Source organism: Echinops telfairi, unplaced genomic scaffold, assembly GCF_000313985.2.
Source record: "Echinops telfairi isolate 266 unplaced genomic scaffold, ASM31398v2 ScPeMD7_7425;HRSCAF=8463, whole genome shotgun sequence".
In the NCBI taxonomy this organism is placed as follows: Eukaryota; Metazoa; Chordata; class Mammalia; order Afrosoricida; family Tenrecidae; genus Echinops; species Echinops telfairi.
Window position 1 is genome coordinate 754,826 of NW_022111325.1, and position 21,957 is coordinate 776,782.

Consider the following 21,957-nt stretch of genomic DNA (forward strand, 5'->3'; position numbering starts at 1 on the left):
CAAACTGTTTTCCAACCCATAGTGACCTTGGAGGACAGAGTAAAACTGCTCCACAGCATTTCCAAGGCTGTCAGTGTTTATGGAAACGCTGTCTCATCTTTCCTTTGTGGTGTGGCTGGCAAGTTTCAATTATTGACCTTTTGTTTGGTAGCAAGCACTTAACCACTATGCCACCAGGCAGTGATGCTATGGGACAGTTTCCTAGGCTATAATCTGAAAGTAAGCCTGACCCAAGCCATTGTATTTTCAGTCACCTTGAATACATTTGAAAGCTGAACAATGAATAAGGAAGATCAAAGAAGAATTTATGCACTTGAATTGTGAATTTAGTGAAGAATATCGAACCACCAGAACAACAAATCTGTCGTGGAAGAAATACAACCAAAATGTATTTAGAAACGAGGATGGCAAGGCGTCCTCTCATATACTTTGGATGAATGATCAGGAGAGACCAAAATAAAAAAATTTTTAAACTCCCTGCCATCAAGTCAATACCTACTCATAGTGACCCCATAGGACACGCTAGAACTGCCCCTATGATTGCCCAAGACAAACTCTTTAGGGGAGTAGAAAGCCACAAGAGACCAGTCCCTGAAAAAGGACATTATGCTTGGTAACACGTAGGTTCAGCATGAGAGAGGAAGGTCCTTGATGAGATGGATTGGCACAATGTCTACAGCAATGGGCTCAGACTTAACAACTGTCAGGATGGCATAGGAGCAGGCAGTGTTGTTCTATGGTACAGGGTTGCTCCGAGTCGGAAGTGACAACAGCTCCTATCAACAATCTTTATAGGAATGGATTGCCAGGCCTTTCCCCTGCAGGGCTGCTGTCAGGTTTGAACCACTGATTTTTTGGTGAGCAGCCGAGCACTTAGCCATTGCGCTACTAGTGTTCCTTGCTTCAACCTAAATGCCTCCTAAAATCCCACTGTTCTTTCCCCCTCACATCCTTGCTTGCTCTGGGGATGATAACCTGTGAAACCATAGCAAAACTGAGTCCTCTACTCATCCCAGACCTTTCAACCAGGGCCTCCAGGCGTAAGACCTGGGCATCCGTGATTGGTTTTTAAATGAGTCCTCAGGTGGGACAGATTTGCAGGCCAGTCTTGGGAATCATCCCATTCACTCATGACTCCTCACTGCCCGATGAGTACAATGCACAAAAAACAAGACACACACACACAACTTTCTCCCTTTAGAAAGTGGGAAGCAGGGAGGCCCTGAAAACCATAGCCTATCCCAAGTCCTAAGTGGGCACTCGGAAGCTATCTGGTTTCCTGCCCGGCTCTACACTTGTTTTCATTTCTAGGCAGTGTTGGGAGGTGGCTCAAGGGGGACAGGCCAGTGTCAACTATGGAGGGCACGAGGACGAGATCAAAGCAGAGGTTACCTGTCAACCATCTTCTTAAGTCCCATGGCCTTTTGAAGACTCTGCAAGAAGAGAGATTTGTTGATCTTCCTGGATGTGAGAATCTCACCCTCAGTACCATAGAAGTCTCCTTCAGAGAGGGAGGGTCCACTTTCACCGGGAGCTGGGGGAACGAAATCTCTATTCCTTTCAGAATGGATCCAATTACACACACAGGCACTGGGGCGAACAAACATTTGAATACCCACTACAATGCCAAACAGTCCCTACACTGTTACCTACTGCCATCCTGTGACAGTGACAGCCCTCCCCCTGGAAATTCCCCCCTTCAGGTAAATTGATCTGGAAAGCTCGAGGAAGATTCCTTCAGCCCAGTCAATTCTGTATACCTCTTTCACTCTTATTTTTTCCACAGACATGTCCACACACTTGCTCGATATGGTCTCAGGGGACTGGGCAGATTCTTTTTGTTTAGTTCAGTCGCCTGGGTTTCAGTAGCCATAGCAACATTCCTGTCTTCAACAATGACCCTAGATCTAGGCGCTGATTGGTCACCGAGCCTGTCCTCTTGGACACACGGAGTGAATCTTGATTTCTACAGCTGTCCATCAGTGACACAGGCAACTTGAGCAAGTGCTCGGTTTCAGGATTTATTCACTTAGGGTCAGGAGTTTCTGGATGGCTCGAGGGCCAATGCTCCGAGTCTCATCAATTCTCCCTCCTTCCTACTCTATTAGGCAGAGCAGAGAACACACACAGTTTTAAGGAAAGACTCATAAGCTTTTTCAAAAGTTCATTTTATTAAATAACCATCTTATAGTCAGACCAGTACAATGGCTTGGTATGGGAAGTCACTTATTCACGTGGTTCCGTTGTACCACCAACAAAGAAAAAAGTAGGGATAGGAGTCTATCGGGTTATCAGAGCAGCTCCTTTTATTCGTGTATTCACAACAGTATGGCATGAACGTGGCATGGCGGGTCCTCACGTTGCAGGAAGGTGTGCAGCAACACATCTTGGCTGATGTGGGACAGACAGTAGGGAGGGCCTTTTCAAATGCCAATCACCGCCACCCCCCACCTGCCTCTCCAGTTCCCATTGTCTGCCCCTCCCACCCATCAACTTGAGATGCTCCAAACCTAAGCAGATCCTATTTACCTGTGAACAGTAACAGGTGGATAAGGAAAGCCACCACGCACCCTCATCTCAACTCTAACCTTTCAGATTAAATAGTCTGGAACAGGGCAAGGGAACATGATCAAAACCAGGTGAACATTTTTATGGAAGGCTCGAGAGACACACCAAGAACTCCAGAAAAAGTGCTTTGAGGGAAAATAGTTTTAATTGTTGTTCGGAAATATCCCCCGAGGGCTTCCAGGCAAGATCTGTGCACACATCCACACATCGGGAGCGTCGGGCAACAGAGTACAGGCCCACAAGCCAGCTAACCTGAGGACTGCCCAGCAAGCACACTGTCCTCCTGGCTCCATCTCCAGCGAGAGTCTGTCAGTTCCATCACAGAGTACTCTCCAGGGTATTGTAGTTGTCCTTAAAGCTCTTCAATTCGAGGAAGTGCTTGGCACGTTTACTCTTCTGATTGGAGGGGAGGTACGTCACCTGGATGGTAGTTGGGGAGACTTCAGGAGATTGAGTAAGGTCTTTGGCTGCTGACTGGTGGTGTCGCTGAGAGCTCCCACTTCGTGCTTTGACCCTGAATAATAGAGAACAGGTCACTCACAAGTGAAGGAATAAAAGCACACATACAAGTCAGGACTCATCCTGTCACACACATGCTGCAGTAGCCACTAGTGGTCTCTAGTAAACTCGTGACCAAAATCTCATCTGGTGTCTAAGAGGAATTTATCTCCCTGAGTCCCTGGTCTCTCACTCAACCTTTTCTTCATCTCACTATGCTCAGAGGAAACTTTTAACTCTGCCAATTCACTTAATTTGTACCAGCAGCTAATATGCTCTTAGTTCAACAAGTCTCTTGAAAGCAGTTATCAAAAAAGAATAATGTCAACAGTTAGTGGACCCATACAACATCTTCGGACCCTGCACTTGGTGCTGCACCAACATCTAATTTGATTCCAAAACCTCTACTGGAATGCTATTATCCCTGCCTTCCCGGGCCCAGTAAGTCACTGTGAGGTCACAATGATAGTGAAGTGACAGAGAGCTGGGATTCTAACCGAGTTCGTCAAATTTCAAAGCCTTCATTTCCCCCCACTATACTCACTGAGCCTTTTTTAGAAACTAATGGTCAGAAACAGCATTTCGTGTAAGCCTCCTGCCTGATTTCTGGGACATACCCTTTCCCAACTTCTCCATGTTCATTTTCATCACTGCCCCTAAGTAGTTTTGTCTGTAAGAACAAGATAGTTCATTTTCAGGTACAGAGAGAGGGCAGGGCAGACTTCTTATTCTAGACTGGCTTTCCCTCTACACCGAGTATTTTCATTTTAATATTTGCAGAAATAGCATTCTCAAAACCAAGCTCACTGCCAGAGAGTCAATTCATTGCGGCCTTATAGGACAGGTACAACTGCCCCTGTGGTTTTCCAAAACAGGAACTCTCTCCAGGAGTGGAGAGCCTTATCTTTGTCCCATGGAGCAGGTGGTTTCAAACTGACTTTGTGGTTAGGAGCCCAATGTGTGACCCACCATGCCACAAGGGCTCCTTAAATAACATCATTAAGCTATATTTAATCAAAAAACCCAAAACTGTTGCTGCCAAGTCTATTCCAATTCATGGCAACCCCATGTGTTATACAGAATTACTCCATGGGGGTTTAAAGCAATTCTAAACAAAAGTCATAATCGTTCTCCTGTAACACGAATATCCAAAAGCTGACTCTCTAGACTAGTTTTAAACAGGGTTATCAATGCTATAAGTGGTCATAGAAATGGGTGGCACCAATCTTACTGGACCAAAGCACAAAAGGACAATTAAACCAGAATAGGAGGAAACTCTGTGTGCTGAGAAACTATTCCCTTTGCTAGGTTATCAATTTTGACCTTTTCCTGTGGTTGAAGAACCACAAGGAGGAAATGCACAAACCCTCTTCAGCTTATACCAACTGTAAGCATCTGCTTACAAAAGTGAGCAAGCAGTTCACGTTGCTTTGTCTACGGACATGACAGCATAGGGTATGACCGGGTTCTGCTCATATTGCTCGATGATGCTCATCCTGCTATGAAGTAGTCTGGCACTTCTAACATGGAGCCAACCTGCCAGTCCCCTTTGACACACTTCCCACCAAACTCACGCAGTGGCCAGCTCAGTCAGGGCCTCCTGATAGCGCAGGTACTCACTCTGGCCAAAGACCTGAGGAAAGAGGAAGAAGAAAGGGTGAGAGCTTGCAGTGCAGGGCACCTTGGTTCCTTGAAGGCGGAACCGGCCATCCAGCTTACCCCTGTCCCATAGCGGGCTGTCTCGTAGCCATCCAGCAGGGCATCGATGAGGGCCTTGCGCACACCCTTGAAAGGAGTAGTAGCGTTCCGAAGATCTAGCAGGTAAGAGCGGAAATTCCTGCCCATTAGGGAACAGGGATGCCGGCCTTCAGTGTGAAATGGGATCTCTGAGGAGATAATAGTACAATGATACCCTTTTGCCCAATTTTCAGTCTGTCTAGTAAATTCCTCAAATTTACAACTAGGTCCAGTGTGAGTTTGGGAGGAAGGGATGCCTAGTAGAATTCACACAATGAGAGGTGCCCAGCTGTGCATAGTTGGTGGAGGCCACACAGCTGTAAGCTACACCAGTAACACACAACAGTGATGCTGTGCTTTTTAACCTCCTACTAATATAGCTTGGCTTTCAGACATCAATTATGTTTGAGTAGACAGACAATATATACTAAAGTGTTTCAGAGAATCAGGCGGAAGATTCCATTTTCTTGTAATTACTTTTCCCATGAACTTTTTGAAACCCTCTTGTATGACAAGTGGTTACGTAATGGGGGAAATTCAAGAACCGTCCACGATGGTAGTGAAAGTGGATGCTGTCTTTTTAAAGCATTGCCAGTATATATGAAACAAATGATCGCTTAGATTTGCCACTCCAGCATTCTGTATAGCCACAGTTGGTGCCATGTTTATCATGTTGCTCAGGTCACCTCTCATGGAAAACAAACTATCATAAAGCTCATGAAACTACAGGTCTCAGAAACGGGGGTTTTAAAACAAAAACAGTTGTTTTGAGAAATTGCTTGCTTTTATTATTTCTTTATGCAAACAGGCTAATCTAGTACACCACACTCTAGGCAGCTTGTGCTGGCCACGACTGTCCAGAGGACCAACCCAACCTAAAGGGCTTCATCGCCCTTTTTCCCAGGTGAGTTCCCAACATCCCAGAATGGACCCTGATGGGCAGCCCTTACCAGAGGCACGGAGAGCGTCCAGAGCTTTCATCCTGTACAGATAGTTGTAGCAATCTGTTGGAAAGAATCTGGCTTCAGGCATAACCTTCAAAAGATCTCCCAAACGCCAGCAAGCTAAGAAATTGCCTTCCCCCACCAGATATATATACCCAGTAATAGGAGAACCACAGCTGCTAGTTTTGCCAGCAGCTATGTTGACAACTTTGAAAGTAAAAGAATTCAGAACTCGTGGGATTCCTCCCTGAAGCATCCTCCAGGGGAGTTTGCCACATACTTTGATTTCCCTGGGTTTCCAGCTGTAGCAGTCTGGCATCATCATCTGCAAGGAGCTGGGGCTCGTACTTGATATCCTGAACTCTGGATAGTCGAATATCAATCTCTTCTTTCAGATCCTGTGCAAGTGGATAAAAGAGTACGATCAGTTCACTGTACACATGGCTCCCGTTAATCTTACAATGGACCAGAGCAAGTAAACAACTCTAACAATAAACACAGAGAAAATGTACGTACTGAACTTGTCAGATAAGATGCATGAAGTTAAGGGAGAACTCTCCATGCTGCACATCTCTTAGCGAGTTTCTTAACCTGTTAGAATTTCTTCATAATCTATAACATCAATATTATTTCTGACTTCCACATGGACTAAAAATCTTAGCCATTTTAAAGAATTTCCTGAAGTGGGGGAAACTGAATGGCAACTGACAGTTGCTCAATCTATGAAAAGGGGCCTGTGACGGTTGGTGGCAGCTTGAGGAGTAGCCTATCTGCTGGGCCTCAGGGCTTCCATAGGCTGCCTTCCAAACATGAGAGCACATTCAAAAAGGAGGTGATTCACATCCCAACAGGTACCAAAGGTGTCATCCTTCACTTATGCAGAAGCAACTGTTGCTATCGGTTTTATGCCAACCTCTTTGTTACCAGAGGGTTGCCAGTGTCCCGAAATAATTTTTTGGGTAACCTTTTGAACGCCCCCAAAACCAATGAAATGCTTCATATACAAAGCATGCATTACACACATATTTTGAGTAAAACAACCATCAAGACGAGCCCCATTGTCCACTATCAGTTTCTGAGCTGGGGCATTACCAATTGACTTTGAAACCCCTGCTCATCCTCGATGGCAGGTTCCTGCCATCCCTGACTGAAACGTATTTTCTTTCTTCACTTTATCACTTGCCACCCTAAATAAGGTACTTAAACTCTGCTTAGTTTTGAACTTCACATAAATGGAAAGGGACTTTAAAACTTATATATGAATAAAATACACCCATGTTAAGTGTATATGTTGGCTGATGAAATTTTTTTTTTTTTTAACATTTTATTAGGGGCTCATACAACTGTTATCCCAATCCATACACACATCAATTGTGTAAAGTGCATTTTGTACATCGTTTCTCAAAACATTTTCTCTCCATTTAAACCCCCGACATTAGGTCCTCATTTTTCCCCTCCCTCCCCGCTACCCCCTCCCGCATGAGCCCTTGATAGTTTACAAATGGGGATTTTGTCATATCTTGCCCTGTCCGACGTCTCCCTTCACCCACTTTTCGGTTGTCTGTCCCCCAGGGAGGAGGTCACACACAAAGATACTCATCCAACTATTATCCCAATCAAGACACGGAGCATTCCCATTACTTTTTTTTTTAAAAGCATTTTACTGGGGGCTTGTACAACTCTTATCACAATCCATGCTTACATCCACTGTGTCAAGCACATTTGTACATGTGTTGCCATCACCATTCTCAGAACGTTGGTTTCTACTTGAGCCCTTGGTATCCGCTCCTTTCCATTACTTTAATGTGTTCCCTAAGCTTTCTATGCAGTTATCTTCCCCTCACCACAATACAGATGTGCCACCACTACCGGCCACAAAAATGGATTCACATGTCCTTATATTTTTGTGTCTGGCTTCCTGGCTTATTTTCCTTCAGGTTTTTGAGGTTCATTTGTGTCTGCAACAGACTTTTTAATTAAAAACATTTTGGAGAGTTGTGTTGATATACATTTTAGTTTATTTTCATTCCCGTATAGTATTCCAGAATATAAATATCACCATTTATCTATTTTAATGTAGACATTAGGAGCTCTTATGCGTTGGGCTGCTAACCCCAGGCTCAGCGGTTTGAAACCACCAGCCCTTCTGAGGAGGAAAAGAGGCTTTCTACTCTTGTAGTTAGCCATCTCAGAAGCCCAGAGGGTCAGTTCTGTCTTAGAGGGGTTGCTATGTGTCAGAATCGACTCAATGGTGCTTTTTTATCTAATGTGTACTGTTGGATTATGTTTTTAAAAATGCTATCAACAATGCTATGAATAATATTATGCTTGTCATTTGGTGCACACATGCAAAATTTCTCTACAGTAGGTGTAGGGTTGATAGGTCAAGGATTAAGTATGTGTGCAGTCTTACTCAAGAAAGTTCAAATATTTTCTAAATTAGTTTCACTAATTTAAACTTCCACTACCAATGGATGAGATTCCTTTCTTTTTAAAAATTTTATTTATTTTTTAGACTTTTCTTAACAGCAAATGGCTCCATTTGGTCCAGAAGTCTGTATCAGTCTACGTTTTGATCACCTCATGCATCAGTTATATGTTGCTCTTCTGAGTGTCAGTTGGCACTTGAATAGCTGAGGAAATGAAATTAACTGGAAGGAGCACTGTAGAGGTTTCAGGCTGTGACTTCCTGCAGTGGCATGTCAGCAAAGAACAAAGGGATGAAAACGTCATGGCACTTTAAGGAAAGATTAATCCTGATCTAAGAGCTGAGAGACTCATATAGCAGCTCTACTCCTCCACCTAACTCCCTGCTCTTCAATAATGACCCTACTATGTGTAGACCTCAGTTCTGAGTGAACAAAACTGATATGGTACCTGCATTCTCGAAGCTCTTAGTCTAATGGAAGAGGGTAGCCTTAAACAAATAAACAGAAACGTGACAGAAAAGAAAAAAAAATCAGGGTACTATGAGAAAATAAGAGGAGGGGCCTACTTCAACAAGCATTCCTCTTTTGAGGAAGCAGCACTTAAGATCTGAAAACAGAAGGAACTGCAACGCTTCCCTCTCGGGTCAAAACGGCGGGCAGATCCCATTGTCGCAGCCTCAGGTGGCCGGATGACATTTGAAAATGGTACTTCAATGCTACGGGGTTCAAGGGGGTTCAATAAACGCATGTTACTGTGAGCTGACACAATACACGAGAACAAAGATGTGATAGAAGTCATAAAAAGGCTTCCTGAAAACCTTTATAATTATCTGGCCATAAGGCAACAGATGTTGCCTAAGGAGCAGTGGACAAAATAGGAAAAAGATAAATTCTACCAGGAACCGTTATCTGAAAGAGGTTATTTGGGAAAGAGAAGAGAGAGAAAAATGGGAAAGCAGTTATCACGTCCTTGAAATCTGTGGAGGCAGCTGTCCTCAAGAATATTTTTTCCCCCCCAAAAAAAATTTTAAGAAAAAAAAGAAAAAAAAAAAAAATTTTTAAAGAATATTTTTATGAAATGAATAAAACTTTTTAAAAAGAATATTTTTATGAAGTTGGTTCAACCTGAAATGTATAATTTGAAACTTAGTCTAGGCTGCAAATGTATTATTTTAAATAAATATCTACTGTAATCTTTGTTGGATTTTTGAATCCTAAACCCCATAAAAATCTTGACTGCTGAAAATACATAAATAAAATAAAAAACTGAATTAAGTGAAGATCATTCCAGTCATAGTGACAGCACACAGAAAGGTAAAATCCAACCAGTGGAGGGATACTGCAGTGTTCAGACAGAAGGAAGCTGGTGAAGGCAAGATAAATGCCTACACTATTTGGGAAACAAGAAACAAGCTAAGCTATCACAAGTCCTAATTCAGAGATGTTAGGGCAGCTACAGGCACTTGGATAGATAAGTGTGGGAGTGTAGAAAAAAGGCTCAGAATAGAGATGTGAAACAACTTGTGGATTTTTTAAAACCATGGAAAAGACTTCCATTCCTTAGAGGCCATTTGTTAACAGGCCATTTGGCTATTCATTTGCCATACAATCAATCACTTGCTATAAATAATCCACTTGGTTAGTTGATTAGCAAGTTAGACTTGATTGATTAGCAGGTCAGTTTTGTTGTTTACAGACCCAAAGTTCTCTTAGATATAGACCTTATTACTCTGAGGCTAATTTTAACAACCTTAACCCCCACCTAGACTGGACAATTATATCCTGAGCATTTCTGACTTACATTGAAACATGCTAACTTTCTTAATATATCCTTTAGTCATGAAAAAAAAATGAAACCAACCAAACAAGCAAAAATAGCAATTTAAGATAAACTGGAAAACATCTCACCACAAAGGAACTTTAATAAAAACTCTTCCGTCTACAGATGCCAAACCTAATGTTTGTAGTCTGCATACCAACAGCAGTGGGGAAGTAAGCCAAGTCTCAAGAACGACAGTTAATGCTCCATCTACTGAGATCACCAAAAAGTACCATACTCACTGTCATTGAGTCAATACTGACTCATACCAACTGTATAGGACAACTGCCTCTGTGGGTTTCTGCAACTGTAACTTTTTTTTTTTTAATTTTATTGAGGGCTCGTACAATTCCCATCAGTCCATACATACATCCACTGTGTCAAGCACATATGTACATTTGTTGCCATCATCAATCTCAAAACACCTGCCTTCCACTTTAGCCCTTGATATCATTTGCTCATTTCCGCCTCCCCCATGAACCCTTCATAATTCATAAATTCTTATAGCCTCATCTTTCTCTCGAGGAGGGGCTGGTGGTTTTGAACTGCTGACCTTGGGGTTAGCAGGCCAATGAGTAACCTCTATGCCACCAGGGCTCCTTTCTACTAAGGTAAGCACGATGGAGACAACGTCAAAGCCTGCTTATTAAAGTCATCTGTGAAGGTAGAGAATCTCGTTCTTGCTCTAAGGAGATGTGGGGCAGCACACCCTCTGGGTGTCTTCAGTACCTACCTTGGGGGCATTGTGTCCCACAGGGACATGCGGTCCCCTCCGGGATTTCATTGCAAAGCGCATGATTTGCCTCTTCACAAAAATAAAGAGCAGTACAAACACCTGTCCAAAAACAACAAACCATGAGAAAATGGAAGAATCTTTCGAAGATGGTAAAAATCAGTCACGCCTTCATTCCAACTCCCCGGATTTGGGGTCTCGGGAAGCTTTTGGGTGACACTGGGGCAAAAGTACGGCCATTAAATATGGGTTTGGATTTGGAAACCCTGCAGAGGGGAAGCTCCCTGTGGGGTGGGTGGGTCGCTCCCCTCCTGGAGTTCGGCGGGAGGGCACCCCGTCAGGGGCAGGGCGGTGCTGGCCGTGACTTCAGCTCCCTGGTGCTCCCGGGAGAGGAGTCAACACCCAGAAAAGGCACAGGTGAGTGGGAGGAGAACGAGGAGAGCCAACAGCTCAAGAGGGTCTCCACTAGGTCGGACGCGAGAGCAGGCAAGGGGTGGGGATCTCCTCACCAGGCTCCCGTAGGCCATCACCAGCACGACATTCACCCCGGACAGCCAGTTACTACTGGACGCCATGGCCTCCCCACCCCGCGCCGAGCTGCTCCGGTTTACCCCGCTGCCCTGTCTCGTCAGCCCGGGTTCTGCCGAAGCAACGGCGTCTGCGTTTCCCGGAGCTCCCCGGCCATTTCCTTACGGGGGCAGACTAAACGAGACCCGGCCTGAAAACATGGCGGCGGGCGGGGGGGCGGGGGGTGAGGAGACGGGCGCCGAGCCGCTCGGCAGCTTCCCGCTGGCCCCCGGCACGTGACTGAGGCTGCAATGGCCCCCGGGAGCGGCGAGCGCGGAGATGCGGAACTACGCTTTCAGAGGAAGTGGAGGCCATCTGTGCGTCACGTGGTGAAGGCGGGGCCGCGGTGAAGGAGGCGGGGAGGACGCGCGGAGCCCGAGAGAGGTGTCTCGTGGCGGTTCGGCGCGCGCACGCTGACGTGCGCGCGGCTTTCCGTGTCACGTGCCAGGGGACGCAGGAAGGCAAGTGGGAGGGGGGAAGCGCGAGAGCGAGCGCGAGGGGGAAAAGGAGGGAGGGGGTGGGGAGGAGGGAATCTTCTATCACGTGACAGGGGCGGCGCGGCCCGGGGTGTCAGTGTGGAGGAGACTGAGGTAAAGTTGGGAGCGCAGCGGCGTTGGCGGCGGCGGCGGCGGCGGCAGCGGCAGCGCGGCGGGGCCGGGTATTGTCCGCGGCCCCTTTAAATCCGCGATCTCCTTTTTACCCTCCCTCCTTTCTCCCTTACCCCCCGTCGTATCCCCCTCCCGCGGTAGGCCCCCCGCACCGTGTGTCCCCCACTGTACACCCCCCTTCATGGTCGTACGAGCCCTTAGCCTCCCCTCCCTCGAATCGGCCGCCAGAGGTTTTGTTTATGGTTAGGTCCGCGGCCTAGTGGGCCGCGCCAGAGCCGGGGCCTCGATTTGGGAGCGTGGCCGGGGCGGGGCTTGGGGCAGCCGGAGGGGGGGGGGCATGCGGCTACAGCCCGAAGGGGGGAGAGCGAGAAAGAGCGCGAGCGAGCGAGCGAGGCCTGGGCTCTGGCTGAGGTAGGGCCCTCCGCTCCCTGGTCGGTGCCTGTGGACGAGACCAGGGGGCCGCCTGCAATCCTCTGCGGGCCTCCTGCGATCCGGATCCGGCTCGGTTTGGGGGCGGCGGGAGGGGGGAGGCGATGGGGTGGAGCTGGCCCAAACTCCCCCATGTGGCCCTCCGTTTGGAGTGCGGAGGATTAATTTGTTCCGGGTGGGAGGCGATCAGGCCCCGCGGGTTCCCGATGTGGCGCTCAGGTGGGTGAGCCGTCCATCCTCCACGCGTGGGCTTGCGTCCCCTCGCCGTTCCACCCTCTTTGTCAGCCTCCTTTAATACCCCTCCATCTTCCTCACCACCCCGGCTTCTGGAGTACGTTTTGACTGCTGTCTTGAGCTTCCTGGTGCCCATACTCTGCTTTGGGGTGCCCCAAACAATTATGATGTTATTGGGGGAGCTGGACGTGCAGGGCTCCGAGAGAAGGGTGGATTCTGCCGAAGGGATGTCACTAGAGCGCTGGGCTATTTGTTCACTCTTCTCGGAGTGGGACAAGAATTCCACCTTTTTTCAGGCCTTTTACCTCCTGACAGGCCCTAAATTGTCTCGAAAACTGATGTCACAAACCGGCTTGCTCCTTTTCCACCTTTCTTGAACTCTAGCCACCTCTGGTGTAGGACGTTGTGGAAAGAGAAACAGCCCGGTAACAGGCGGTTTTTTGGGTTACCGATTTTCTGTTGACCTGCTCTCCGAGTTTGGGCCCTAGAAATCCCTTTTTTGGTTGGTTGTTTCCTGTCCCCAGCCACCTTTTCACGCTGTTATTCTGCCTTAGGGCGATCTGATAGGCCTTGCTGGGAGGTTTTGAGGGTTGGTGACCAACAACTAGAGAACTGGAGGTTTTGGCTGAGTGTCAATTGGTAAAAGTGCTTTGAGATCTTAACACCATTGTCCTTAAAGATTAGACTATCCCTGTGATTGTTTCCGTTGTGACGGGAAATACTGCTGGCATGTAAATTGGTGATGAAAAGCCTAAAAATGTACTGTTACCTTTTTATGAAGCCCCTCTCTGCTATGGGTGCCCTTCCTGGGAACTACTTTTGTCTTACTAGAATCAAGGATGCAGAGGTCATTTCAACAAAGCAACTAAGAAATAAGTAGCTCCCTTAGAGGCAGCAAGCCATGCCCATCCCAGTACAGCTTCAGAGTTTCTGCATTGTTTCACGGAATTAGATTGTAAGCTCCCTGAGGGCAGTTACCAAGTGGTCATGCTTTTGTATTTCTTGAAGTACTGGACACATAGTGGTTGCTCAATAAATACTTGTTATTTTTTTTTTCAGTAAATTTTCTCTGGCTATTTTTTTAAAGTAGCTGGTTTCCATAAAATGGTCAAGGACATTTCTTGTTGAACCTGTATTTCCTCTCACATATTCCCTTGGTCTCCAATACATATCTCACCCTAGTTTTCTTAAATATTTTTGTTCTCTATAAAAGAATTTAAACAAGACTTCTCACCTTCACCATGATAACTCAGGGTAGTGTGGGCTTGCTACCAAAAGGCTGTCTGATTCTGTACCTCCAAGAGATCCGTTCCAGATCACTTGCTACGAGATAGGTAGTAAAATTTTCATAGTCACATAGTTCACAGCCCTTGTAAGAGAGAAATGGAAGTTATTAGCAAGATTATCAGGAAGATTCCTATATTATTTTCTAGTAAATGATGTGGTCTTTAAATGACTTTTTCTCATGTATTTGTACAACTGACTGGATATAGCATGGAAGCCCTAGTAGCGCAGTAGTTAAAATGCTCAACTGTAAGTGCTCCTCTAAGAGAAAGATGTGGCGGTTAGCTTTCATAGAGTTTCACAGGCTTGGACACCCTATGGGGCATGTCTACTCTGTCTTGGAGGGTCAATACGAATCAGAATTGACTCGAAAGGTACTGGGTTTGGCATTTTTTTGGTTGGGTACAGTGTATTCATTATATGATCTGTCAAAAAAAATTAGGCATGTAGTTTATATCTCTGCATTATAAGTCATACAAATTAAATCGTGGAGTAAAAGTCAGTATTTGGGTTAGGTGGGAAATGGCAACTACCACATCAGAAACTTTATTTTAGAGCTCATTTTAAAGTGTAATAACTTTTGTCTAGCTTTGTTTTGGTATTTTTTTCTTGTTGATTTGGATCCAGGAGTACTTAAACAACTGTCTTTTTTGTAAGTTAAGTGATGAATCTTGATTGTAATGCTATCTATAATGCTGCCTGGAAAAAGAATTCAGTTATTAGCTTCAAACATTTACAAGTCTTTGGGTGCAGGTGTATGTAAGGAGAAAAAGTTATGGGTAAAAAAAAAAAATTAGCCAAGTAGTGGTCTGAAATTTTATTTCTTGGTAATTGAGCATGTAACATTCCCAATTCTTAATGGCCATGTCAAATAAATAAGCAAACATAAAAACAAAACCCCCCAAACAAATAAAAACTCTATGCAATTGTTGATTTAAAGCAGAAAATAATTTAACATTCTGTGGCATCCAAGGTGAAATACATTTTGTTGAGAGTTAATCTTTGAATATTTCTAGAAGGTTCTTTTTTCTCACTCCTTCCACCCAGCAATGGCTTTTGCGCATTCTAGAATGATCCCTGTATACAGTTTCATTTATGAAAAATAAAAGAAGGAAAATATAAACTTGTCCTCTTTAGAAGGGAATAAAACAATGCAAAGTAACCACTTACTTGGAGCACTTTATCATATGAATGTTTTCTTTGTTTACCAAAAGCAGCAGCTGAGATTGCATTATACAAAGTATGAATGAAAGGAACCTTGAATTCAGTAGAATCCTTGCTTGACAGAAACCTTGTGTGGGTTTTAGGGAGGCCCTGTGTACTCTCTCTTTAAAGATTCACTAAGTCATCTTGCCAGCAGTAATGCCTCAAGCTTTAAAGGCCCTTTCTTCTAAATAAAGCCATACATGCTTTTGGTTGGGGACAGATTTGGGATTTCTCTGTCCATTAAGGTGAGTGGTCAAGGGTCATGGTAATTCTGGTATGGGGACAGTGGACTAGATGACCAACAAAAGCAGCCTCAAGAGCAATATGTTGAAATTATTGTCCAGGGATCTGAGGGTCTAGACAAAGGTAGTGAGACTGATCCATGCCCGTTTTTAGACTAGTTCAATAACAACAAAATCCCCCTATAACATGGTGGGGAGTCGAGACGAGAGAGAAAAACACTTGGGATTGCCCTTTCCCAATGAGGTTCATGCAACTTAGATAAACGGCTAGTCAGGGTGTTTTCTTGGCTAGATTGAGTCTAGTATTACATATGTTTTTGTTATGTCTTAGGATTACAGACTGACCCCCTTCCTGGAAAACTTTCTTTGTTTCTCTAGTAAGGTAGCAAAACATTAAACCTTGCTAATAGGGAAATAATAAAGAAATCTTGCCTGTAATTTTAAAAACAACAAGAAAACCTTATTCTTAAACTTCAGTGAGCACTCATTTACCCAGGCTCTATGTTTCTTATAAAGCATGGGAGTAACAGCTATAGTTCCTTAAGGAATCGAAGTAATGTGTCTCAGGAACAAACATAAACCTTTGTGGTTGTTCCTTTGAAGAAATGAAGGTGCTTGGTGGTGAAGGTGCTGATGAAAGAGGTTGAAAATATTTTGCCCACATTTAACATCTAAACTCCTCCCCCCTTTTTTTTCAATCTTTCAGTAATCTACCTTGTAAATACTGTTATTTGTATATACTGTAAATGATGACATCGGTGGGCACTAACCGAGCCCGGGGGAACTGGGAACAACCTCAAAACCAAAACCAGACACAGCACAAGCAGCGACCACAGGTAAAGAACCCAAGCGATCCATGGGTAGCTTTGCTGGTTGATAGTGCTTTTCATCCAATATGGCATCATTCTTTGTTTCGAGTTGTTGGTAATGGATTTTTTTGTTGTTGTTGTTGAACTGACGTTTATTGAGCCCCCTTTTGTATCAGGGTTGGGGCTGAAGTTTCAAGGGCTGACCATGAGGTCACCCCATGGGGCTCTCTCAGCCTATGCAAGGGTAGAGCCAAGGCTTAGAACTCACCTTAGCCAGTGGGGGAATGGAGGCTCATAGAGAGGGCTCTGGTCTGCTTCCCCTGGTCCAGGCCCCTCGGCTGTCCCTCCAGCGGTAATGGATTTTCTTATTGTTTTCTAGTTCTTGAGTCTCTCTCAACATAAGATCTGATAGCTACGTGTTATGCCGCAACCTTTTTTATTTATTTATTTATTTATTTATTTTTTTGATCGGCATTATGAGGCATAGAAAGGTTAGGTCCTATATTTGTATCTGGACAGTAATAATTCTCTCCTGTCATCAGGAACATTTTAGGAATACATCCCTTATTTCCAAGGTCTTCCACCTGACATTTCTGTAGCCAACCTTTATTTTGTCACTTCTATCCTTCCAGATTTTATCCTTTGGTCCCTTTTCCTCAAATTTGCCTTGATCCTCCTCTCTGGTCTCGTTGAAGGCTTAATCTGATTTCTCCTTTTGCTGGGAGTAGGTGGCATTTTTACTGTTTATTCAAAATTAACAGTGAGAGTCTTGAGCATTGCTCAGTTTTACATTTTAAGGAGTAAATCAGCTGGGTGCAGGGGTTTATGTTTTTTGTGTTTTTTTTAAGTTTGATTTAAATATGTGGGGGTTTCAAAAAGTTCATGGGAAATTCCATTATTTTATAATTCCATTTTCCCACAAGCTTTCAAAGCCCTCATATGTGATATGGGGTTTGTTGATCCCTAATGTGGATGAATTATTTACATTTGACTGTAATTAGACTGACTAGATAAGGCTAGACTTTCCCCTTACTCACTTTTCTTTTGCTATTTCCAAGTGAATTTATAACAGAATCTTAGTATTTAATTTCAAAAAGAGAACTAAAATTGTTGCTATCTTACAAACATATATTAGATATTCAGAAGTTATTCTCTGACTGCCCTCAAACCACACCTTATTGTATTCAGCCCTAGGAACAAGAGTGTGGCTCTGGTTATTACAGAAAGTAGAACAAGATTTTAACATGCCTTTATTAAAAATGCATTAATGAGAATTAAGAGATAGATATTCAGGGTGGTGCTGTGCTCCAAAGATGAAAGCCCCATTTGGAGAGTGGTGAAAAAGATTTTGCCCCCCCCCCCCCCCCCCCCCCCCACACACACACACACTTTTGAGATTTGGCTAAAGAGATTTGGCAGTTTATACTCATTCCCCCTCATTTCACTAGAGTCCCTGGGTAGCTCCACAGTTAAGAGCACTTGACTGCTAACCAAAAGGTTGGTGGTTCGAACATTGGAAGACCAGCTTGGGGATCTGTTCCTGAAAGGGCACAGCCTTGAGAGTCTGAAAGAGCATTTACTCTGCAAACGTGAAATTGCCATGAATTGAAATTACTTGGATGACAACTACCAGCAACAACAAGAAGTGATATTTTTGTTACTTGGTATTGGTCACTGGTAACAAGGAGTAGGAAACTGGGAAATGTGAAGGGTAGCTTCCTCGAATTCCTCTCAACTATTGCCTCTTGATTGTGCTTTCTTGATTCCCCCCCCCTCACAATCTCTAGGCCACTGCAGAACAAATTCGACTTGCACAGATGATTTCGGACCACAATGATGCAGATTTTGAGGAGAAAGTGAAACAAGTGAGTGTGCCACAAAGTTTGTAGGAAATTACATTGGGTTTCAAACACAAATAATTTAAAAGCCCATGGGGATACTTTTGTATGATAAAAGTGGAAAGAAATTAGCCAATTAAAAAAATGCTTTCATTGTTTGACTTACTTTGCATCTTTGGACAGCTGCCATGCTCAGAGAACTTGGATCATAATTTTAATCTCTGGTTTGTTGAACGACTTTGTTGCTAGTTTTTATAGCCATTTTGAGCAGTTGTAGCACCTCGGCCAGTGGTTCTCAACCTTCTTAATGCTGTGACCCTTTAATACAGTTCAAGTTGTGGTGACCCCATCCATAAAATTATTTTCATTGCTACTTCATAACTGTAATTTTGCTACTCTTATGATCTGGTGACCCCTGGGAAAGGGTCACTGGACTCCCAAAGGGGTCGCGACCCACAGGTTGAGAATCAGTGATCTAGGCGGTGAGTTTGGTTTGGGTCATAACTAGAGAATATGAAAAGAAAATTCATGGTATGTTGAAGCCTGTGTATTAGGTTTTGAGTCTCTATTTCATGTCCAGTTGATTGGTAGCTTTGTGTATACTTTTTGATCCCTGCCCCCAAACCAGAGGTACTTTTGGAAGTAGAATGCCAAAATGCCACATATTTTACTTTTTAAGCATGGTTCTTTCAAATTTAGCTCATCTCTTCTCCCTGTATTATTTTCCAAGTTTCTTTTTGGGGCATTGGGGGCAAGATTGCTTATGATGGTTGCTGATCTTTCTCTTTCAGTTGATTGATATCACGGGCAAGAACCAGGATGAATGTGTGATTGCTTTGCATGACTGCAATGGAGATGTCAACAGAGCCATCAATGTACTGCTGGAAGGAAACCCAGACACGGTAGAGTGCTAGAAAATGGGCTCTGATTGGGAGGCTGGCAATGTTCTAAAAACATCAAAAGGGGTAACTCGATAGAGTACCTTATTTTCTAAGTAGAGTAGGGAACTTTGAAGATTTCTGCGGCTCCAAATATAAAACATTTATGTACCGCGCAGGCCCATTGTGAAGATTATGGTAGTAGGAGAAGACAGGTGGAATTTGTCACTTCTGGTTGGCCTGGAGTAAATTAATTCCTTTCCAGGCTAGTGACTGTTTTCATGGGTAGTCTTATGTATTAATCAAGGAATAATTCTCATAGTTTTTAATAACTATACAACAAAGTTACAAATGGTGCCACTTTGAACTCGGCGTTTCCATTGACTTCAGCTTAACATCTCACAATACCATTTCATTTTTTAAACTTACTTGTGTTGAAGTAGCAGAAATAAGCTTTCATGGCCTGTTAACCATCCAGAAAATGAATTTCTTAGACTCCTTTGCACTGGAATTTAGAGTTTTTTTCTTACTTTTTCCTCTCCTTTCCACTTAATGAGAATTGCAAGCTATTCTCTATTTCTGTTTGTCTTATCTTTGTACCAAATTGTAAGCCCCTTAAGAACAGGGACAGAGCATATCTAACCTTTCGATGCTTCTGCAGTACTAGTAGAAAGCTTTTTTTTTTATATATATTGTGAAGTATTTTTTATTTGCTGTCTTCTGGTGATCTTGGGTAGGAATAGGTTATCATCCCATCCTTTGGGACACCAGCTTACTAAGATTATAGTGATTACTTCTTAACTAAAAGTCAGAAGTTTGTTTCTTTGAGACATTGAAGATAATAGCTCAGTTTGTTTATTAAATCATATAAAAAGTCATATATATTTTAAGTGTATTACTAGATCAAATTTTACCTCATTGACTATTTGAAAATTCATGCTTGGATAATCAAGATATAATCCGTTAGTTGTCTTTGGGGAGTTAGGACTAAGGGGTGGGGCTACTTTGTAAAATGCTTAATGTTTTTATGAATAAGTCATATTTTGTCTCACCTTCTATTATCTACCTTAATGCTCCAAATCTGACCTTCCATAGTATGAAAAAGGGAAATAGTGTGTAGAGTGTAGGCCTCTGACCCCAAATTAACCAGCTACTAATGAAATCAACAGGAAGCAAATTCTAGCTGTCAAGGATGTTGGATATCCCAAGGATAAGTCAAAACCAATAAAGTTTATAACTAGGGTTCCAATTCATACATGCACAGGTTTATTCCAAACAAAACACGTGTAAACATGTTTGTTAACACTGGATGACTACAGACACAAATTGTCTCAGTAATCGACTTGTCTTAATCTCATTAGGGTGCCTTTAAAAAAGGTTGAATCAAATTAGTGGTTCCCATGAGTATGTACTGGGCCCATTCCATTCAAGACAGGGATACAGAAGAGTCCTGGGGCTTATGAAGAAATTTTAAGAAAATTAAAAACTGCATTAATGAGGAACAGTTTGGGAAAATTGCAGCAGTAAGGATTTTTTTTTTCTATCTCGACAAGGTGCCTCTTCACTCTTTGAGGTAGCAAGGACTGTCCTATGAGTGCTTTGTTGGGGAACCTTATCCCATCCACCCCACAAACCTGATCAGACTTTTTACAAGCCCCTTCAGACTTTCCCCCAACTAAGAGGAACACGATTGAGAAAGAACATGATTTGAGTCCCTCCCTCAAAGATGCCATTTTGATGTGTAAATTGAAGATCTCAGGAGGTGTGGTGCGTATGCATTACGCTGCTAACCCAAGGCTGCACTTTGAAACCACCAACAACTCTGTGGGAGATGGAGGAGGCCTTCTATTCCTGTCGAGAGTGACTTTTAGTCTCTCTCGGAAACCCCTAGGAACAGTTCACCCTGCCGTAGAAGAAAGCTATGGGTTGGAATTAACTTGACAGCTGAGTTTTGTACTTTGAACGCTTCAAAGATGCCATTTGGCTGTATAATTTGAAGAGCACTGAATTCTTTGGGGAAATGTTAGATGGAAACTGCCTTGAAAAGTGTTCAGACCTAGCTGGAGGGTATGTCAAGAAACGGTGGCTTTAAAAAAAAAAGAAACGGTGGCTTCACCTTTTGATATTCTTCTTTAGTAAAGGTTTCTATAATGTTATGTGGGGGAAAATGTTAGACTGTCTGTTCCCATAAGGGTTTATAGTCCCAGAAATCCATATAAGAGGGGGGCTTCAAAATGTTTTGGGGGGGAATGGAAATGGAATTTTTCCACGGATTTTTTGAAGCTGCCTTGTATTTAAGTGAATGAGACCATACCCAGAAACTGGCAGTGCCTTGTGGAAAATCACAGTGATTCTTTTTTATTATAGAACCCATCTGGTGCCGGCAGTTGATGTATACCACAGGGAGGGAGAAAGGTGCCAAATTGCCAGGTTTTGAGACATACTAAACTCTGGTTAGTGACCAAGGACTCTACAAACTAAGTGTTTGGATATACTTTTCAGGATTCCTCTTGCATGTCTGTTGAAGCTCCTTTGAGTATAATGTGACGTGGGATCCGCTTGGGCTGTAAGTGCAGGCAGCAAGGAACTGCTGAGTCCTAGGTGGATACTTGTCTTTTCAAAGAATTATCACCCTGGCAAGTTATTGTAGGCTATTTAGAATGTGTAGATAGGTTCTCATAGAAATTGTTCGAGAACTGAGAGAACTAAAAAAAGAACAGAGAACCGCTCCAAAAAAAAATGTTCAAAATTTACTTTTAATAAATTAAATCCATTTAAAGGGGAAATATAGATGAACTAATTTGTAATTTCACCATCCTGAGAAAAACCACTGCTAACATTTTGATACATAGCCTTCTAAACTTTTGGGGCTATGTATGTAATTCACAACATATATTTACATATTTTTAAGAAAAAGACCTTATTCAACTGTTTTATAACCTTTTCCATTTAATATATTGCTAACATATTTCCATATTTATGTATGCATCTACATCATGATACTTGTGTTCATTTTTCTAAATTTTGAAAAATTTTAAAATCTGTAAAACTATTAAAAGAATAGAATGAATTACCAATTGTAAACATTTTGTTACAGTTGTTGCTCCGTGCTTTTATATATGTAGTTCTTTCTT

The 21,957-nt window shown here is 43.2% G+C and overlaps 3 protein-coding genes and 1 pseudogene across 21 annotated transcripts in view; 2 read left to right on the forward strand and 2 right to left on the reverse strand.

Annotated features, from left to right (window-relative positions):
- CFAP141 (cilia and flagella associated protein 141) overlaps positions 1–1,855 on the reverse strand; it is a 4,122-nt gene extending 2,267 nt beyond the window's left edge. Inside the window, exons 1-2 of the mRNA XM_030887837.2 lie at positions 1,761–1,855; positions 1,392–1,433 (exon numbers count right to left, since the gene is read on the reverse strand). Coding sequence (XP_030743697.1) covers positions 1,392–1,433; positions 1,761–1,790 — 72 coding nt within the window. The 5' untranslated portion in view covers positions 1,791–1,855. The remainder of the gene's footprint in view (positions 1–1,391; positions 1,434–1,760) is intronic.
- Positions 1,856–2,691: 836 nt separating this feature from the next.
- CUNH1orf43 (chromosome unknown C1orf43 homolog) lies at positions 2,692–11,478 on the reverse strand. Of its 3 annotated transcripts, none has more exons than XM_045298401.1 (7): positions 11,238–11,478; positions 10,729–10,830; positions 6,028–6,145; positions 5,754–5,807; positions 4,786–4,880; positions 4,641–4,699; positions 2,692–3,082 (listed from the first exon to the last, which is right to left on the reverse strand). In XM_045298401.1, exons 1-7 carry the CDS (start codon positions 11,301–11,303, stop codon positions 2,887–2,889), a joined length of 690 nt encoding a protein of 229 aa, XP_045154336.1. In that variant the 5' UTR covers positions 11,304–11,478; the 3' UTR covers positions 2,692–2,886. The 3 variants fall into 3 exon arrangements, with proteins under 3 accessions (XP_045154336.1, XP_004714698.1, XP_004714699.1); XM_004714641.2 differs by having other exon boundaries at positions 4,786–4,952; positions 11,238–11,475; XM_004714642.3 differs by lacking the exon at positions 10,729–10,830 and having other exon boundaries at positions 4,786–4,952; positions 11,238–11,475.
- LOC115872548 lies at positions 6,209–9,181 on the forward strand (annotated as a pseudogene).
- A 460-nt stretch (positions 11,479–11,938) lies between the features above and the next one.
- The window catches only part of UBAP2L (ubiquitin associated protein 2 like), a 43,097-nt gene continuing 33,078 nt past the window's right edge, over positions 11,939–21,957 (forward strand). For 12 of the 17 annotated variants that reach the window (XM_045298390.1, XM_045298391.1, XM_045298398.1 and 9 more), the window contains exons 1-3: positions 16,005–16,134; positions 17,895–17,972; positions 18,737–18,847. In XM_045298390.1, coding sequence (XP_045154325.1) covers positions 16,045–16,134; positions 17,895–17,972; positions 18,737–18,847 — 279 coding nt within the window. In that variant the 5' untranslated portion in view covers positions 16,005–16,044. Of the gene's footprint in view, positions 11,954–16,004; positions 16,135–17,894; positions 17,973–18,736; positions 18,848–21,957 lie in introns of those variants that run through there. The other 5 variants (XM_045298387.1, XM_045298388.1, XM_045298393.1 and 2 more) reach the window with 1 other exon arrangement.